Here is a 20,997-nt window from a genome sequence, read left to right as displayed (position 1 = left end):
TGCTGGCTGCCTTTTGTGGTCCATTTCCCATGCACGGGTGGCAGCCTGGCTGGAGGGTCCCAGGATAATTTCCGCCACTTTGCGGATGGTCTTGTCTTAATTCTTGTCTTTACAGGGTAACTGGCTGAGGGGATCTTTGTTTTCTTCTATTCTTCATTTAGCTAGCATGGAAGAGGAGATTCTAAGGGACAAAAGTCGCCTTGTTTCATCCTCAGAGAGACATTTCATCATGCCAAAATGAGGAAAAATGGTCATGGGTTCGGTAATATTTCAAACATCAACATCCGCAGGAATGAAGTAACTGTCTGATTTTCAGCAATGCCCGGGCAATTATCTATTTTGTGAACTACAACAACTCGTTTTAAATTTTATTCATACGCTCTGCATTAATATATTTTGGGATACACTCATTACATACAGAAGGTTATAGATCCATAGAACAATCTTAGATTTCTAGCATTAGTTTCTCAAAGTAAATATTTTTAAATAAACAGAGCTGAGGAGTCAACCAACACATGAGTACCTGGACACGTTGCAATCACTGAAAGATAGACTGAACGAGTCAGAAGCGAAGGCCCAGCTGGCTCTGAGTATCCTTGATGACCTTTCCCTGGTGGAGAAGGCACTGCAAGAACAAAAGGTAATACCGATCTCGGGGGTTGGAGACCTACTACCATTTCTGATATCTCATTTTCTATGCCTTGAAGTGCGTTTTCAGCAATTTAAGATAATATTGATTGTTTTTGGTTAAAATTGTTCTTGAAATGTCTTCTGGTTTGAGGGTTATTCGCTATGAAGGATTTTCAAAAATTTATGTGAAATGTGTTACAAAAAAAGCTCCCCATAGATCTCAATTTTGTGCAACAAAATAAATGTATCTGTTCCTTCCAGTTTCCATGAATTTTTGCAAAAAGAAAGAAAACCAAGTATTTATTTGAAATGCAGAGTTACAGAGAGAAAAAGAGAGAGATCTTCCCTTTATCCACTGGCTCACTTCTGCTGTGTGTGATGGCTAGGACCAGGCCAGATTGAAACCGGGATCCTGGAATTTTGTCCAGGATTCCCAGCTGAGTGTGGGGACGCAAACACTTGAGTCAAGCACCCTCTTGTGATGTAACACTTCAATAAAAGAAAAGAGTGTTATTGAATATTTTATTAGAAAGCCTATTTTCTCTTTCTACTGTAATTAACCTATGAAAATCAATCTGTCCATAATCTGCTAAAATATACTGTAGAAAATTAGAAGGATGGGTGGAACTAATCTGTTTGTTTTTTGAATGAAAGTGCTTTGATGGACAGTTAGTGGAGTAGTCCATTCCTCTAGTCTAATTCATCTAATGAAAGAGCCCAGCTCTGCACACTGCGCATGTGGTGCGCAAGAACTCCTGAAGGGGAAAGGTGAGCTTTTTTGAGTGTGATTTTTCATGAGTTATTCATAAATCTGTGTTGACAAAAATGTTTTTCTGAAGGTGATCCAAGCTTTATGCAGTCCACCTTATTATTTCTGAACTGACTCATTTTTGTGCTGACTTCCTAGTTCTTTAAACTTTTTTTTTCAGGCTCTTGATGAAATCCTTGAGAATCAAAAACCTGCATTGCATAAACTGGCAGAAGAAACCAAGGCTTTGCAGAACAATGTTCCTCCTGATACAGGAAAAACATACAAGCGAGAATTTGATGATATACAAGAAAAGTGGAACACAGTAAAGGCCAAGGTTTCCAGAGACCTGCAATTGCTTGAAGACATCTCCCCCAAACTCAGAGTATTTGAGGTAAATCCCGAGGCCGTTAGCAGTCTACCCACTAGGCTATCCCGCTGGGCCAGGCATCTACACATTTTGACAGGTACACTAGTAATACAGTTCAAGAGGACAGGATGGATGTAAGGATGTATTAAAAAAAAGAGTCCACGTCAATGTCAGATCAGATCAGATTTCAGTTTTTTCTGCAGTTAAAATTGGGTGGGCCTGGACAGGGTGGCATTTGTAAATCCCATGCTTTCTCTGTTTCGGATAGAGAATGAATCCCTGACTCTCCGTACTCCCCTAAAGGTTGTCTGTCCTCCCAGTGCCTCATTTCCTTTGTGTTTTAGCTTTTTTCCCCATAGGTTGAGATCTTTGCTTTTTTTCTCTGATGCATGTAGCCCTAGGGCACTTCTAGAACAGTGCCCAAGCAGAGAAAGCACTCAATAAATATTTTTCACTGGATGGCATAAGATTAGTAGCAGGAAATTTAAAAATTTTGACCTGGAAATATATATTGAGTTTATATTCAAGGAAAATGTATGTACAGAATGTTTTGAAAATGGTGAAAAGTTTGCAAAGTGAAGATAAGGTTAATGAACATGATATTTTAAAAATAAAAACAGGAGCTATGTAGATTATGTATAACTATGTATATTATGTATAGCTATGTATAGCCATGTATGGAACTCAGGCTGGTAGGCCACACAGGTCATTGTGGAAGGGATGCAGCATAATTTGATGGGTGATGACCACTGTGTTTGTGGGAACTCCTTGACCCAACAGCTGCTAGGTGCTCATAGTGAATAACCACCAAGGGAATACAGATGTAGGAGTTGTGTGTGTCTGTGTGGAGGGGCAGGGAATATGGGGTAGTGTTAGCAGGAGTAGTTTTCAGTAAGTGTAAGTGCAGTTCTAGAGCGAGATTTCATTGAAATAAACATTAAATTGTGAAGAAGACTGTTGTGTGTTGCTTAGCAACTGTTGTGTGTTGCTTAGCATTATTGACACCTTGAACTTCATGAGTGTACCCTCATTGCTTGTAATTGCTTCCAATTTCAAAACGGGAATTAACTTTTCTGTGATTTTAAACTTTGGTGTTAGAGACCAGGCACTGGATTATCGGTGGTTGTCAACTCAAGCTGATTTCATGCTTCTCTTATCCCCACCAGTGGACATTGGACAATGTCTTGAAGACATTTTTTGGCTGTCACAACTGTAGGGGAAGGCTTATGGGGGATGGCAAGCTAAACATCTTGTAATGCACAGGACTGGTCGTTCCACCAGGGAATTATCTTGCAAAAATGTCAGTGAGTGAAAATCGAGGAATATTTCCGTTCAATATTTCTCATCTTTTCAGATTATCGTCTCTTTGTTTTCAAATTAAAATCTGAGATGTAGCTAAGAACACTGACAAGTAAAGATTAAAGTAAAGGTTAATCTGCTTTTGAGTATTAAGAGTGTATTTTTGGTTTAGTTAAATGTGTGTCAGTGTTTTATGATGGAATTTTGAGAAACTAAATGTTCTTCCAAGATCCGAGAAAGTATCCTGTGGTTATAGTAATCCAGGTTCAGGTTTTAGATGCTTGTTGTTCCTTTTGTAGTGAATCCAACCACTTCAAGTGGCAGTGGGGACCCTTGCCAAACAGTTGTTTCCATTAAAGACCTTGCACATGTCCGTGTGGACATTTAGCTGTTGTCTTGTATTAAAGCAGTAGGTTTGTATTTTTATTCGCTCTTTCACATGAGAACCACAGTATTTTTGACCATATCTGTATTCCTTAATTCCACAACTTCATTGAAAAGCAAATAAATACTTACTAAAGAATACTTTCATTTACTTCTATTTTTAAAAGTAATTTATTTTTGGTATATGTGCTGCCAAAGTGGCCATAGAATAAAGATTTATTTTTAATTTATTTGAAAGGCAGAAGTACGGAGAGAAGAGAACAGCTGGGTGTGGCCCCTGCAGATGCTTCTAAGTCATTGATTGCTTCCCAGCCCTGTTGCTCTTGATAAGTCTTGTCTTTTCCAAACTGGAATATTTGCAATTTTGATTTTCCAACATGCCATATTCATACTTTCATATCTATTTGGATATTTGTGTATAAAAAAATGAATGAGAAGTTGCCCTAGAGTAATATGAATGATAGCATATGAAAGAATGACTTATTTTTATAAACTTATAAGGAATTAAAAATTATTTATTTTTCTTGGAAAGGCTGATTTAGAGAAGGAGAGACGGGAAGAAAGATCTTCCGTCGGCTTGTTCACTCCCTAAGTGAATGATGGCTGGAGCTGAGCCAGGAGGCAGGAACTTCTTCCAGATCGCCTACACAGGTGCAGGGTCCCAAGGCTCTGGGTGGTCCTCGACTGCTTTCCCAGGCCACAGGCAGGGAGCTGCATGGGAAGTGGAGCAGCTGAGACAAGAACCAGTGCCTCTATGGGATCCTGGCATGAGCAAGGCGAGGACTTTAGCTACTGGACTACCGCACCGGGCCCTGCAAATCGATTTTTTATATTACCTTACAAAAGTTTAGTGCCCCAAAGATGTATTTATGTGTGTGTATGCATGTATGTATATTTTTTTCTATATGCTTTTTTGGGAAAAAAAAGTTGGATATGATTATTGTAGACCAGGAAATCCTAAGTACGTTAGCTGAGTGATGTTGAAATGGACAATGACATATTTTTCATTTGGCCTCTTTGGCAGTCTTTGTACCCTCTTTGGGGTAGAATTGACATAAAGTGGTGGCTATCAAATTGTGCTTAGTGACTGACTCACCCTGCTCAGGCTTTTGGTGTTTTGAAAGGCACAGAAAACATCTGGCACAAGTTCTTTGAGACTATGTCTTCCCTCTGGGCAGTAAGTGGCAGGCACAGGAGGCATGGATGCCGAGCGGAGCTCCCCGTAGCCCCCAGTGCACACAGGTGGTGGCTATCAAATTGTGCTTTGGTACTGACCTGCCCTGCTCAGGTGGGAGGGAAGCCCAAAGGGCTTTCTGCTGCCCCAAATTCAAAGGTTTGCCTCATTTCCTTGTCTTCTTTCTGCTGAGCTGAATTCAGCCAGGTAGTTGCACAGAGAAGATGAAATTTTCCATATGCCCATCCTTAAATCTTGGCGTTTAAACAATTGTGGGCTAAAATGGGCATTGAGCTTGGCAGTAATTAAAAAAAAGTAACTGACCTTATGCAAACATACCTTCACCATGGTGGCTCATTCCTGCAGTGCCTCAGACGCGTCGTTATTGCCCGCTCTTGGGAGTGGCAACCATTTGATAGTGTTGATGTTGGCAATGATAAAGCAGTTGGTTTTTGTAAATCTTTCCATCTATTGCATGTTTCTACGTGGCCATGTGTGTCTAAACATTATCTCTGTTTTTCAGAACAACCAGACAACGTTTTAGTTATTATGTCTATTTTATAGATAAGCTGCCGAGCCCAAAGAACATGATCAGTCATGTGCTTAGCTTGGTACTCAGACCTTACTCTTTCGTTCCAGGGCACATTGCCACGTGTAGAGCTCGTGTAGTCAGGATGAAGTGGGACATGTTCATTCAGGACAGCAGTGGATTTCCAGATTCCTATCTCTTCTTTGTGATGATCAGTTGGTCACCCTGGTCTGTCTGTGTTTTCTCTTTGTCAAAGTGGTGCTGTGGGGGAGAAAAAATAGGTGCTTTTGAATTATGTCTGTTGGAGAAGCTGGGCAGGAGAAGGAAGGAACCCTTCCCCTGCTGCCAATGGCTGAGGCTACTTGCTTCCCGCAGTGCTGACTCGGGTTAAAATCCCTTAGAATGTCATGCTTCCTTATAAATTTCAAAAATCCTCAGGCCAGGAGACAGTTTTCTATACATAAAACCAGATTTAATACATTTCCCAGTTATGCGGCACTAGTGCATTCTTTAAAATTTCGCAATGGAGATGGATAGTGCAAGGATCTGTAGTGACAATATAAATGGACAATTTACAAAGTGTCATGTTTTATGAAGTCTCTGGAGTTCTTTCTGCACTCTGTATTTTCTGCACTTGTGCCTTTTTTGGATGCCCTGCCCCATTCCTCCCAAGCATGTCTTCCCACAAACCTACGATGACATCTTTGAATGCTGCACCCAGCACAGAACTCACCTGTAGCCAACTAAAAATACTTAAGAGTGGCACAAGCCTGGACATAGACTGACAGTGGAGGATGCTGGGGGAGAATGTCCAGTGTGATGAAAAGGACTTTGAAAGCAGTGTTTGGAGTGAAGAGGGTGTGCGAGTGCTTGAGCAGGATGGTGTAACATTAGCCAAGGCATAGAAGAGCGTGGCTACTTAAAAACTTCGTGCTTGATGTGTTCTTTGCAAGATGGCCACCAAAGCTAGAAATTATGAAATAGTGTTAGAATGCATTGGATCACATGAAAGAATCACATAGCTCTTTCAGAGCACAAATTCGCTTTCTCAATAACAGTAGGATTGTTGTCCCTAATCACAGGATCACATCGTGGCCATGTGAGATGTTTCAATAAGAAAGAGGGGGAAGACTTTATTTGATTTATATATTTTTATTTATTTACTTGAAAGAGTTATGGAGAGAATGAGAGCCAGAGATCTTTCATCCACTGGTTTACTTCTCAAATGGCTGAACAGCCTAGCTGAGTAAGACTGAAGGCAGGAGCTGGGAGCTTCCTCTAGGTTTCATGTGTGGGTGAAGGGGCCTGAACACTTGGGTCATCCTCCACTGCCACGCACATTGGCAGGGACACAGCGTGGAAGTGGAGTTGCGGGGCCCCAAATGAGTACACGTTACACGTATGCCATGCTGGCTTTGCAGGTGATGGGCTAACTTGCTATACCACAATACTTGCCTCAGAAATGTTGCTTTCTAGAAGGCTAAGACCCAAGATTAGTCTGCTGTCCGTTCATGACAGAGTTAAAAGAGAATTAACCAACTGGAGAACTTATATACACTTTAGAAGGATTATGTTGCTTATCTCATCCTGAAATGGATACGACTAAAATACCTTGGAAGACTCATTTCCTTTAAGTACTGCTTGTTTTTACTTTATTGGAGGAGGAATACCAGATTATTAGATACATGGAGTGATAGGGTCTTGAGTTTAAATGCTTGCACATTCATTTAGTTCAAAAAATGCTTACAAACTATTATTCTTGGCAAATCTTAATTTCAGCAAAATATTTGGCATTATCTTTTATAAACTTACAAGGAGAAGGGAGAGATTGGTTAGATGTTAGTATAATATAGATTCTTAAATATTTTTTAAAGATTTATTATTATTGTTTTGGAAAGTCAGATATACAGAGAGGAGAGATAGAGAGGAAGATCTTCTGTCCATTGATTTACTACTCCCCAAGTGGCCACAGTGGCTGGAGCTGAGCTGATCTAAAGCCAAGGAGCCAGGAGCTTCTTTTGGGTCTCCCATATGGGTACAGGGTCCCAAGGCTTTGGGCCATCCTGGTCGGCTTTCCTAGGCCACAGAGAGGGAGCTGGATAGGAAGGGGAAACAGGGCCTCCAGGATTAGAACCGGCGCCCATATGCGATTCTGTTGTATGCAAGTTGAGGTCTTTAGCTGCTGGGTTATTGTACTGGGCCCAGATTCCTATATTTTGAAAACAGCCTGAAGGTTGTTGCTGAGTGAATAACATGATGTCCTCATGGGGGAACACTCAGGCCTGTACGGTTACTGACCTCAGTTCTCACTTGGGAAAAGCTTAAATCTCTTCAGGAAGGAGCAGATAGAAAAAGGAGCTCGCTATGTCAATTTTGTGGATGAGAGAAAAGTAGGAGAAAGAGATGATAGGAAAGTGCGAAAACTAACATTCCAAATTATTTTATTGACTTGATATTGTTAATGTAAGAAGGCAAAATTTTAACAATATAAGTATGAAGTCCTGAATTTACTAGTGTCAATTAAGCAATATGTAATAGAAGAAACTTATTTTTAGATAGTGAATGGGAATATTGAAGTTTAGTTAAGCATAAATACTGTGAGTAATAATATATCCATAAATCAAAATAAGCACAAATAACTGTCATAAGAAAGAGAACTGATGATAATTTAGGTGGCATTTAATGAGCACTATTAATATTTTAGCTTTATCTTTGTGATTTTTTTCAGTGTTGAAATAGTAAAAATATTTGGTTCTGTGTGGTTTATTATAAAGACATTAGAACTTGGGGCTGATGTGATCATGTGTCAGGTTAATCCTCTGCCTGTGATGCCAGCATTACATGTGGGGGTCAGTTTGTGTGGAGCTGTTCCACCTCCAAACCTTCTCACTGCCTCCCGCCAGGAAGAGCAGTGGAGGAATGCTGAACTCTGCTTGTGGGAGAAGTGGAACAGTCCTCTGGTCTCTGGCTTTGGAGGAAGGCTCAACCCTGACGTTTGTGACTGTCCGGGGAGTGAACCAGGGGATGGAAATTTCTCTCTCTCTGCTTCTCTATCTGTAACTTTTTTTTAAATGATGAGATTTCTAGGGTATGGTCATCAGAGTGGGGAGAGCTATACCTGGCCCTCCTAACCTAGAGACATCCTGAAGGAGCTGGAAATTTCAGCCAACAGAAAATTAGAAGATATGGTGGGCGTCTTCAACACTAAGGGGCTTTTTCAATTGGGTGGATTTATTTCTCTTTGTTGGAATGAACGAGAAGCACAGAACTGAAAAGGAACAAATTTAGGTCAGTGTCAAGGAAGTTACCAAGTCAGATTGCCCGACGATGGGACGGGAGACCTTGGAAAGAAAGGATGATCCTTTTAGTTTCGAAGCTCAAGTTGACTCTACTTGTCTGCATTCCTTGGTGCTGTTCCAACATTACCTTGTCTCTGAAGTCTCTTTGTCTGGTCTATGTTTGTTGTCTCTATCCTGGAACACCCAGTTCCACACACAGTCATCAGATCTGGTGTGTGCCTCTGAAATGCTGGATGAGGGTCGCACTGGGCGGGGCACTCTCCTGGGCTGCCAGCTCAGGAGACCCAAAAGCTCAGTGAGCAAGGATCGCATTTCCTTCACTGCACTGCTTGTCTGTGCTCTGAGGAGCTAACTTTCACAGAAGTTTGTTTCAAAATCATACAGCAACAGATTTTTTAAAAATGGATCATTGTTAAATATATTTTCCTGTTGTGATCTAGATGTTTAAAATCAGAGATACTGCTCACATCTAAAATAGCTGGTTTACTTGAGAATGTTTTGATATCAAATTATTATAAGCTTTCAGTTTTTTTAAGATTTATTTATTTTTATTGCAAAGTCAGATATATACAGAGAGAAGGAGAGACAGAAATATCTTCGTCCGATGATGCACTCCTCAAGTGACTGCAATGGCCAGTGCCAGGAGCCAGGAGCTCTTCCGGGTCTCCCATGCGGGTGCAGGGTCCCAAGGCATTGGGCCATCCTCGACTGCTCTCCCAGGCCACAGGCAGGGATCTGAATAGGAAGTGGGACTGCCAAGATTAGATCCAGCACCCATATGGGATCTCAGTGCCTTCAAGGCAAGGGCTTTCGCCACTAGGCCACGGTGCCGGGCACTTAGTTTTCAGTTCTTAAGGATTTGTTAGGAATGAAGAAACTAATCATGCTCAAATTTGCAGTGTTCTTCAAAAGGAAATAAATGAGAATGATGCTAATAAAGTTTGTAAAAGTTACCTTACCTCCACTCTATTCCCCCCAGTCCCCACCCCCTTTTTTTTTCTAGCACTGGTGGCGCTGAAGATGCAGTTTTCTGAATGCTGATGATTAATATCCCTGTCTGTTACTGTGTTGGATTTAGGCTAATTCGAAAGTTGTTGAGAAGTGGAGAGATGGTGTGAAAGACTTCTTAATGACAGAGCCGGCTGCCCAGGGAGATGCTGAAGGTCTGCAGGGGCAGCTGGACCAGTGCTTGGTGAGTTGAGTTCCTCTCGGGCACCTGCGTGCTGCGGAGCCCTGTTCTTTCCTGGGTGTTCACTGTTTGTTTTTTCAGTCATGTTGTAAGCCCATGAAAGCCCACGTAACATAAAGCATTTTTTTAAAGGTGATGTTTAAAAGATGTATGTCAGGTTTATCTGATTTGTATTTTGGCAGTGGTTATAGGTGCTTGCTGGTATGACAGCTGCTGTTACACCAGCAGCCTCAGCGTGGTGACTGCCAGTTGTGTATTGTTTTCTATTGTTCCATATGAGGAAACTCTGAGAAAAAATGTGAACTTTTCGGGTAATATTGCATGCAATTTATCTTTGGTGAAGTTGTGTTTTTAATTAAAACCATATTCCTCATAAAAAGTCAAGTATTTCCAGCCTGAGTTGACAGATAGCTGTGGTAAAGGCCCAGGTGACATGAACTTCTTCAGGGACAATATTTCTGAAATGGTTAAACATTCTCACTCTCAGTAGTCCATTCTTATGGTATCCTCAGGGATCCAAGCAGAGAAACTGTCATCAGTAGCATTTTCTTGTAAAGGGCTACACTCAGTGTGTGGTTTTGTTTGTGTGTGTTCAGACATTTGTTAATGAAATAGACACAATTGAAACTGCCCTGAAAAAGATGAAAGAAGTAGAGAGCGACCTTCGAAGCTGCCCTGTTGCTTCAATCAAAAATTGGCTGCATGTGAGACTAGCTGACTGCCAAAGCCAACTGGAGAAATTTAGCAAGGAGGTAAGTTCTTCAGCTGTGCTCTGAGTGGTTTCCTGGCGATGTAAAATAGTAGATTCCCCTGACTGATAAAATTGATTTTATAATCCATCCAGTTTTACAAACAGTAGCCTAAGGAACAATAGGATGGGTGACAGGTTGGAACAAGAAAGTTTATATATATATATATAGTGTAATTAAGGTGACTCTTTGTCCAATTGGTCTCAAGATGTACCTGTTTTTCTTGTCTTAATTCCAGTTTTAAACACACATTGGTGACATTTGCTTTTCCTAGGATGTTTGAGTGTGTTGTCCAGTACTTACAGTCATTCATCACTTGTTTATGTTTGTACATAATTTATTGATCAGATGCTAATTAATTTTTAATGCCTGGTCTCAAGTATCATTGTAGGCACTGGTCGTACAGCATTGAACAAGGAGGAAAAAAATCCCAGTTCTTCAAAAGAACCTGCATGCTAATGCGGCAGGTGAACATTGAATAAGGCCAGGTAGAGAGAGCACAGAGCTTAGTCGATAATTGCAGATAGGCTGGTCATCGAACTGCCTGAGACCGGGGCAGTTGAGCAGAGAACTGAGTAAAGGAAGAGATGAATCCAATGAGGTTCAGGCCCAGAACATCCAGGTGTGAGGAACAGCAAGTGTCAGAGCTCTATGGAGAGAAAGAGTCTGATGTGTTCCGTAAGAAAAACAGAGAGAGGGCCGAGCAGCTGTAAAGGAGCAGAGGGGGATATTGAGCTGAGCAAGAGCGTGTCTGAGGCCAGCTGGCTTGTGAGCCAAGGGTGATTAGATATGGCCATGGAGGTGAACACCGTGGACTTTGTTTCAAATAGGACATCACACAAACACGCAGTTTGGGGATTCCGAGCAGGGAAGTGACTTCAGAGAGCTCTTTTGAGCTCAGTCTCGCTTGTAAGTAGATAATTTACCCTGGGAAGACGAGATGGAAGACAGAGTATTCTGAAAGTTGTTAGAGTTTTGGAGAAAGGAGATACCTGCTTGGATCAGACGGTGTGGGTGCAGCTCATGAAGTAGGTCCTGAGTAGCCTTTGGAAGTGCATCCGGGACTCGAGGAGAGGATTAGACGTGCGATGGAGGCATAAGTGAATGGTGGACGACATCTCAGGATTTCTGCAGGCTTCCACTAGGTGTGAATTACAATGCTCCTCATTGGAGTGACAGACTTGTGCAGGAGAAGGTTTTGGGAGGGATGACCTCTGCTCTGATTGAGTACATTTGAGACACTGTTAGACATTTACTATTGGCCAGTGGAGCTTGGGTACACTTGCTGTTTGAACATCGGAGGTGACAGGGTAAGGGACACGAAGAAGGAAAGGACAGTAAGGGAGGAGAAATGCCAGGGATGTTTGTGGTCCTGAAGGAGAGGGGAGAAATCTGTCCACAGAGTCCAGTGCTGATGTTGCCGAAGCCAATCAGAAGTGCCAAGCATGCTGTCACCTTGACAGAATGGAGCTTGAAAAATTGGATTCAGTGGTGTCATGGGGAAAAAGTTTTGACCTGTAATGTAGAAAAAGCATGGTGAAGAACTGGGGGAACAGGTCTAATCAACTTTTAGGAATTTGTCTCTGAAGGGGAGCAGAGAAATGACATAGTGCTCAAGACGGAGATCCCAAGAGAAGTTTTTGCCGCTTCCACTAATGAGAATTAGTGAAGATCGCATGCTGGAGGAAGGACCTCACTTAGAAACAAAACAAAACAGAAAACTTGTGGCACAGAAGAGTTGAGGTGAAGAGTGTCTGAAGTGAAGTCTGGGCTGAAGGGAGAGGTCTGAGACCTGCTGCTGCAGGAAGGCATTGCTGTGGGATAGATTGCCCCTGCCCAGGGGAAGGGAGAATGCAAGGGAAGGCAGCCATTTGGGTACAGCAAGATGATGTAGTTGTCTTGGTGAAGTCAGAGCTTGTATGTATGCCGGAAGTGAGCCATACAGGAAGGGAAGGTAAAAGAGAAATTGTGACATACAGGGATACTCAATAGACAGCCTTAGAGAGAGACTATCATAGCTCTTATGGTAGTGTTTTTTGGTAATGTTTATATAGGAGAAATTTATATTTGTATTGCCAAATATTTTGTGGTTTTGTTTATGCTAACTCTTTTTTTCCCCTTGTTTCCATGTAAAGAAAAATGAAATAGTGATTCAGAAACACTGTAATGTACCCATCAAAACATTTGCCAGTAGTTTACATTTGCTTGCTTTCTCTCTGCCCCATCTTCTCGTACACACATGCTCCATTTCTTTCTTTTGGATAGGAAGATTCCAGGATGCCTTTTCCCCAGATATTCTCACATACTTCCCAAGAACAACAGCATTCTTTTACAAAACTGTGATATCATTATGGCACTTAAAAAAACTAATCATTTTATAATAGCATCCAGTATCATAGCCAAACTCACATTTCTGTAAGTGTGTAATAAGCTGATAGCATGTGTCTGAAGCAGCTGAGAGTTTGGAAGAACTGAAAGGGGAAAATGGGAAAAAAATGGCAACATGGAACCAGGGAGGCAGTCAATAAATAGCAGAAGGAGTCTAGCTATGTGTCACTAATCTCTGTCTCCATTTGCATATGACCGAATTCACTGTAGATTATTGTTGTCTCAATGTCTGTGGGAGATGTTCAGGTGTATTCAGGAAAGAGGTAACTATGTTGCATAAGCAATCATTTAGTGCAATTCTAGACTGTTGTATATTCATTGACCAGTGAAGAATAGTAGTTTTGGACAAGCATGATATTGCCAAGTTTTTATTTTACCAGGAAAGTAAAGGTGTATGAAACACGTGAAAACACCAAGCAGTCTGTCTTAACTATTTTGTCTGTGATAGGAAAAGACCATTTTAATGTCACGTACCTTGTAACTTTTTTATTTTCTAATTTGAGAGAGGAAGGTTGAGAGACAAAGAGAGATGGCTACAGATGCAGAGCTCCTGTCTGCTAATTCGCTGCTGAGATACCTGCAGTAGCCTGGTCTGGGCCAAGCTGAAACTGGCAGCTAGGAATCCAATCCAAGTCTCCAAGTTGAGTGACAGGGACCTAACGCCTTGAACAGTTGATGTCTCCTGGAGTCTGCATTATCAGTAAGGTGGAATTGGGAGCCTGAGTTGTAGCTGCGAATAGAACTTACCAACTGTAGATGTGAAGTCTTAACCACTTGGTCCAACATCTGTCCCAAGGTTTCTTTTTGTAAAAATCACTGTGGTGTCTTTATTTTTCCTATTTTTTTTCATGGATCAGGAAAAATTGTAAAATGCCCTAATGTCCATAAAATAATATGAAGAGAATTTTCTGGAAAAGGGATCTAAGAATTTGTATTTCTAATGTGTGTTGCTATAATTTATTGTGTATATTATGAGATGCCCACCAGGCTGAACTGCTGATTGATGAGCTTATTATGTAATTAGCTCTAAGTATTGCTGATACTGGGTTCAAGTGCGTAAGGCAGTGAATGAAAATGCCTGACGGGTCCCTGTCTATTTTTATGACTGTGATCCTGTCCAGAGGAAGGGAACAGGAGAGCCATGCAGTGTTACTCAACCCTGCTCTGTGAATGCCATCCTGTTCCTGTCCCAGCCTTTGGTTACCACCAGCTTAGCAGCCAGGTTGTCCTGGCAGGCTGGCCAGTGCTGTGAAGGGTGAGGAAATGCAGACTGAGAGCAGTGCTGCCTGCCCCACAGGGGTGCCCTCTCCTGCAGTGGGGGCATCTGTGCTTGGAGTGGGGCATTCTCTAAAACTGTGCCCTGCCTTCTCTGAATTTTCTCACCAAGCTGCAGAACCCAGTTCTGATAAATGTGTATGCTATAGTGCTGTGTCACTGGGTGATTGTGTGGAATCTGCCAGGAGACCAGATTATCATGACCCAAGCTGTGTACACAGTGTTTGATAAGCATCTTTAGTTTGATTTTTAAAAGCGAAGTATCAGTGGGAAATGCTGCTAAAAAGGAAAAAGTGGATATTTTGCTTGCTTCCAGATCTTATTTTATCATGATAGAGCTACTGATTTACTTGTTAAATAGGCTTTTGTTGCATTAGCTTAGATCCCCACCTCTGGGATTACTGGTCAGCCTTTTCAGAATTATGATAGATATTTCTAGATTGGACTATTATCCCAAATTTCTGTGAAATCCCAGATATAATAATATTTTTATTATTGCATGTATTTCACAGCATCAGCATCAATTGTGTAAAAGATTTTGTCTGAATCTTCCAAATAAGACTCTTTGCAGAAAGTTATCACTGTGTCTTTAAATACTGAGAAGAAGAACTTGGCCTATAATAGATTATATTGATTTATCTGGGTGAATGGCTTCTTTCGCTTCTAGATCACTCTCCAAAAAAATAGATTGTCTGAAAGTCAGGAGAAAGCAGTGAACTTGAAGAAAGACTTGGCGGAGATGCAGGAGTGGATGACACAGGCTGAGGAAGAGTACCTGGAGAGAGATTTTGAATACAAGTCTCCAGAAGAACTTGACAGTGCGGTGGAAGAAATGAAGGTGAGCCTGGGACCTTCGGAGGCAGCAGGCTTTGTGCTGTCCTCTGCGCCAGCTGGTCAGGCCTCGAGCTGCCTGGTGCTCAGCACTGAGTGTGCGTGTTTCCTGTTTCACAGTACGAGATTCACATTCTTTTTAATTTTTATTCATTTGTCTTCAGCTTATTCATATTCATTTCTTTGAATGGAAGCAAGGGGGAGAGAGAGAAAAAGTGATTATCTTCGGTCCCCTGGTTCAATCCTCAGATACGAGGCCAGGTCTCGGCAAAGCCGGGAGCTCTGTGCTCAGCTGCACCAGGATTGAAGTATGAACTGCTGCCTCATAGAGTGCGCATCCACAGGAGCTGGATTGGAAGTGCAGCGTTCCAGTGTGGCTTATGGGCCTTTCAGATGGTGTCTTAACTACTGCCATGTCTTAACTACCAAATGCTCATCCTGGTTTTCTTTTTAAGGGATGGTAACTGCTATGCTCTTAGTGTGCAAAGAGAGCTAAAGGCTCAAGGGTCCATTTTGGCTTATGAGTTTCTGAGGGCCCCGAAACAATCTGTGATGTTAGAACCTTGGTTAACCACGATGCATGACATCAGAAATCTCTAGGAGGAGGTGTGGAGAAGAGTTAAAATTTCTGATTGTAGTGAACACAAGGAACATAAAATCCACCATTTCGATGGTGTCTGAGTGTGCATTGAGTGCCATTCTATTTACTTTTTATGCAGTGAGCACCGCTCTGTTGCCTAAATGTTTCATGAATAATTTTTTGTAAGGAATTCATTTTCTCCAATTAGTTGGGTTTTATCTGATACATTTTATCTTACTAAGGTGGCAATCTTTAGCAAATGCATATGGGCACATATATGAATGCCAGAAGGCTCCCCAAGGTGGTGGGTATAGCAGTCAGAAGGCATGAGTGTTCATTGGGTTATTTCTTGTAATCTGTGTTCCTGGATCAATGGTCTTGAACACTACTTTTTTTATATAATGAAAAACTTGGGCATCATCCCCGGGTTTCTATCACTGCTTCAGCTGTCCTTGACGATTTAAGCTGAAGGAGATAGGAAATACAGACTATTTTTCTGTAAGTTTAAGGCAGCACAATGAATGTTTTACCTACAAGATAACTTTTCGTAAAATCTTATCTAAAGCACAAATCTCAATTTTCTGTTTAGAAAAAGGGGGGAAGAAAAAGCCAGAAACTGGCTTTGTAGCTCTGCTACAGTGCCAGCATCCCATATAGGTGCCAGTGTATGTCTTGGCTACTCCACTTCTGATCTGACTCCCTGCTAAGGACGTGGTAAAAACAATGCAAGATGACCCAAAAGCTTGGGCTCCTGTGACCTCGTAAGGGACCAAGATAACGCTATGGCTCTTGGGTTTGGTGTGGACTAACCCTGCCTGCTGCAGCCACCTGGGCCACCAGACTGAAGATTCTGCTTTTCTCGCCCTCTCTTTGTGTACTTCTCTTTCAAACATGTAGATAAATAAATACATCTTTTAAAAAATTAAAAAAGTATTACATGCCATTCATGCATTATTTTCTGAATAAATCTGATGAGACTTACACTATCAGTAAGAAATTTTGAAATATTCAATGTATTTACATAAATCACATAATATAGATTATTACATAAACCATATTCAGTATTTTGAAAATATCCTGCCACATTAAGCATCATTTATTGTCTTCCTTTGCTTTATTAACGTTATAGTTCTTGGCACTTTAAAGTCATTGTAAAGTCAAGATGAGAATCAAGCCCTGTACGGGACAAAGTTCTATTTGTATTCCTTCTTGCAAACAGAACTTAGCAAAACACAGTGACATTTTTCATTTCTAACCACCACCCCGCCCCAGCAATTTGGGGAAGTTTAAAACCATTAAGTAGTGAAGAAAGCTACAAAGGAAAGTGAAGTGGTATTGGGGGTTGATTTTATTTGTTTAAACCGTTCATCTTTGAATTCTGGAGGAGGAATCGGGGACGCAGTAGTGCAGGGTTCAGCTAGTGTCTGTGGAACTTTATGATCTTTGAAATATTCTTTGTTTGCAGAGGACAAGCGCACCCATGCTGTGGGAGATGAAGGCCCCATTGCATGGTACCTTCATCAGAATAGAATACATTTCACTTTTAAAAAAAAAAAGATTATGTATTTGTAAGGCAGAATTACAGAGATGAGAGGGAGAGGGAGAGATCTTCCATCTGCTGATTGACTCTCCCAATGGCCCCAACAGATGTGGCTGGGCCAGGCCGAGGATTGGATCAGAAACTTCTTGCAGGTAGCCCGCGAAGGTGCAGGGAGTCAAACGCTTCGGCCGTCTCTTGCTGCTTTTCCAGACGCATTAGCAGAGCTGGATTGGAAGTGGAGTAACTGGGACTTGACTTGGTACCCGTATAGGATGCTGGTTTCAGAGATGGTGGCTTTCCCCGTTAGGTCCCAATATACCTCAAGTTTTATAAAAATACAGTGATTTCAGTCTAATAAAGGTCACACTCACAGGGTCAGTGATCTGCAATTCACTTGGGGTTTTCCTTTGGTTCCACGACTTGAAAATACCTCATGTGGGTAAACATCACGTCAAATGCATTAGGATCAGCCTTGCTGCCATGAATTTTCAAGTGTGGGGGCATACAGGCAATGTATGTACTTGGTCTTCTCTTTTTAGAAACATTTTTAGTAGTGATTATTTAAAACAGCGTTCCATTTTAGCAGTTAAGAATTGTTTAGGCAGTTTAATTTTGACTTAAGTTAAAAGAAAATGAAAGTAGTTAGTTGCTGAGAAAAGGAGACCTTGTTCAAGTTCCTCCTCTCTCGGAACAGAGGGCGAAAGAGGATGTGTTGCAGAAGGAGGTGAGAGTGAAGATTCTCAAGGACAACATCAAGCTGTTGGCGTCTCATGCGCCCTCTGGTGGCCAGGAACTGACATCGGAACTGAACATGGTGCTGGAGAACTACCAGCTTCTTTGCAACAGAATTCGAGGAAAGTGTCACACGTTGGAGGTTCGTGAACTTTTTCAGGGATGCGGGTTTTGAGATCTGACCATAGCCAGATCTTAGGGAAAACTCCATTTTTCTTCCAAATGCCTGATCAACAAGGGTAAATAGCTGTTGTGGAATAGGTTGATGAAAACCCCAAAGGGACTGTAAATAACGATTGGGGTCAGTCCCTAATTCTGGGAAAGTACTTATATTTATTATTTGATACCCGAAGACGTTACTGTTTTATGGCGTCATCGCAGTTTTCATGTTATAGTTGGTAAGTAAGGTCTGTTCAAGTTAAACAGATCTAGAACCTGTAACTATCACTTGTTTTGTTTTGCCTGGTTGAGTACTCAGAGGTGAATTGAGGTTTTTCTGTTTTGATTGGTGGCCTAGCTAGATTCACCTGCAGAAAAAAGAACTTAAAAGCAGGTGTTTTGCTGGTCCCTAGATAAAATATCTTCCTCTGTTCCACTGCCTGTTCTGCTTAAGACGTAGATGAATCCATGAAGTTTTTTCTTAATTATAATTAAGTTTCTGTCTTTAGAAAGATACATATGACTTTCTCGTGTATTGATACAAGATTTAAGAATGGTTATGACTGAAGTCAGACGGAAGCAAGACTGTATTATGACACAATGTGAAGTGACAGCTCAGTTCTAAGCTGGAATATATAGTATCATTGAGACAGGTTCAAAAGAAAGCTACTTGATTAGCGATCAGTTGTCCTCCATGGGAGTGATTCTGTATAAGTTATTTCTCTTTTTATCAAGAAGAAGTGATACTTGTGGGATGCCAATGTCTACTTTTCTTTTTTTTTAAGATTTATTGATTTTTTATTGACAAGATAGATTTACATAAGAAGGAGAGACAGAAGTTCTTCTGTCTATTGGTTCAATCCCTAAATGGCTGCATCAACTGGAACTGAGCCGCTCTGACTCCAGAGCCGGGAGTTTTTGCTGGGTCTCCCACTCGGTTGCACGGTCCCAAGGCTCTGGCCTTTCTCCGCTGTGTTCCCAGTCCCTAATCAGGGAGCCGCATCCCGAGAGGAACAGCCACGAGGCCAATCTGTACCCTTATGTTGGAGAATTAGCCTGTTGAGCCCCAGTGCCAGCTCCTCACTGCACTGTTAGAAACCTATTCCCTCACTCTTTGTTTTGCTTGTGGAAATTTGGAGGAGTGACAACTTTTTTTTTTTCTCTAAGCCAGGCATCAGCACATTATGGCTGAAGGTTCAGATCTTACTTGGGACTTATTTTTACAGGCCTGATTAGGAACTCAGTCTTGCTGCCGACTGGTGCTCTGGGGAGCATAGCCTGGGGAGCCTTGGCTCAGTGTGAAGGTCCCCAGGCCAGCAAACCCACAGCTGAGCTCAGTTCTGGCTTACAGTTACCCATCACATAATTTCCTCTGATTTGGAATGAGAGAGTGGCTATTTAGCAATCAACCCAGCTCCCTCCCTACTGCAGGAACAGAGGGGACTGAAAAATGAAACGAGTAGGAGAGAAATGGTAGAAATCCTCTTTCTCACATCGACCCAGCCTCATGAATTTAGTAAAAAGTTGTGAAGGACATACAACACGCTTTCTACGTCACTTACTTTGGAGGTGGATGTTCTCGGGACATTTAAATTGCCTGTGAAATTTTTAAAACCTTTTATGATTATGAGTGGTTTTTACCTGCTGTTTCAAAAGCAACTATAATATCTCTTGCTTTTTAAAACTGCCATGGAGTCGTTTATTTCTCACATAGAACTGAGCTTCTGCGAGTTTATTTGAGTGTAAATAGTGAAGCGACTCTTTGCCCTCTCCTCCTAGGACACTCCCTGCACGTCACCGATTGTTATCGCATCATTCATGTTGATGAATTCCATTTTATTGTGTTTATTTGAAATTCCAGCTTTATCAGTTTCCTCATCTATTCCCATATAAATGAAATTAGTATTGACTGAAGAACATGCAGCGCCATAGAGACAAGCTGTGAGATGGCTTCTGATCTTAGGGTTTTTTCTTTTCTTTTTTTGGTGTGGGTGTGTGTGTGTACTACAGGAGGTCTGGTCTTGTTGGATTGAACTTCTTCATTACCTGGACCTGGAGACCACCTGGCTGAACACGCTGGAGGAGCGAGTGCAGGGCACAGAGGGCCTGCCCGAGAGGACGGATGCTGTCAGTGACGCCCTGGAGGTTGGCACCTGTCGTCTCCAGACCGTTGTTTTGTGCTGTGATGAGGCCAGCTGTGTCTAGTAGGACCTCTCTGTCCACATCCAGGATTCAAGCAAGAATGGGTTAAAATGTTTAGGAAAAAAAAATTGCACATGTATTGAACCTATGGAGATGTTTGTCACTTTATGTATTTTTATTATTATTACATTTCATTTTATGACACAGCTTCATAGGTTCTGGGTTTCCCCCAGCACCTCCCCATACCCTCCCCGTACCCTCCCCCCACGATGGGTTCCTCCACCTTATAGCGGTATTACAGCTCAAATCCAATCATAATTCTTTCATTGCAAGCATGTACTTTGCATAGTGTCCAGCATCTTATTCTCCAGATAAATTCAACAGTTTCTTGGGGAGACCATCTCTGGTCTGAAGGCAGAGCTGGCAGAGTATCATCCGATCAATTGAAAGCCACAACATAACATCAACAACGGTTTACAACCTTATGGAGATAATTGACATTCTTAAGCAATATAGATCATGACTCTTTGTATAGGATTTACCTTGGGCTAGGTATTATAGTAATAGAAGTGTGATGGGAGGATTTAGTTTAATGCAAATGCTGTGCTGTTGTATGGTGGGGCCTTGGTACCCAGGTGTCTGCAGGGGCTCTAAGGATGTCCAGCGACGCCTGACGCAATGAAGAACAGAGTGGCTTTGACCCTCATTGCCCCTTCTCCCTCAGGTTTCACCTGGTGTTTTGTTCCATGGCCTGAAGTATTTCTGTCATCTTGTGTATTTGGAGTATGGATGGCCCACGCTGCCAGCCCTGGGAGGTGGTTAACTATTTGACACGTAGTGTGTTTTTTTAGACAGAGAAAAGTGATCTGCTGGTCTCCCAGTTCCGTTTACAAGTCGCTGGACAAAACTAGACTGTCAGGACACCTGCACTCTTCTCTTTTTTATAGAGTTATTTTTACTCTGCAATCAGAGCAGTGAC

General features: G+C 41.7%; 1 protein-coding gene across 5 annotated transcripts in view; it reads left to right on the top strand.

Annotated features, from left to right (window-relative positions):
- The window catches only part of UTRN (utrophin), a 507,084-nt gene that overhangs the window by 183,408 nt on the left and 302,679 nt on the right, over positions 1-20,997 (top strand). For all 5 annotated transcript variants that reach the window (XM_058667660.1, XM_058667612.1, XM_058667721.1 and 2 more), the window contains 7 exons: positions 495-640; positions 1,560-1,772; positions 9,512-9,625; positions 10,219-10,374; positions 14,702-14,872; positions 17,680-17,859; positions 19,887-20,021. In XM_058667660.1, coding sequence (XP_058523643.1) covers positions 495-640; positions 1,560-1,772; positions 9,512-9,625; positions 10,219-10,374; positions 14,702-14,872; positions 17,680-17,859; positions 19,887-20,021 — 1,115 coding nt within the window. The remainder of the gene's footprint in view (positions 1-494; positions 641-1,559; positions 1,773-9,511; positions 9,626-10,218; positions 10,375-14,701; positions 14,873-17,679; positions 17,860-19,886; positions 20,022-20,997) is intronic.

This window comes from Ochotona princeps, chromosome 1 (assembly GCF_030435755.1).
Source record: "Ochotona princeps isolate mOchPri1 chromosome 1, mOchPri1.hap1, whole genome shotgun sequence".
NCBI lineage: Eukaryota > Metazoa > Chordata > Mammalia > Lagomorpha > Ochotonidae > Ochotona > Ochotona princeps.
The sequence above is the reverse complement of the archived record's forward strand: the minus strand, read 5'-3'. Positions and strand labels throughout refer to the sequence as shown.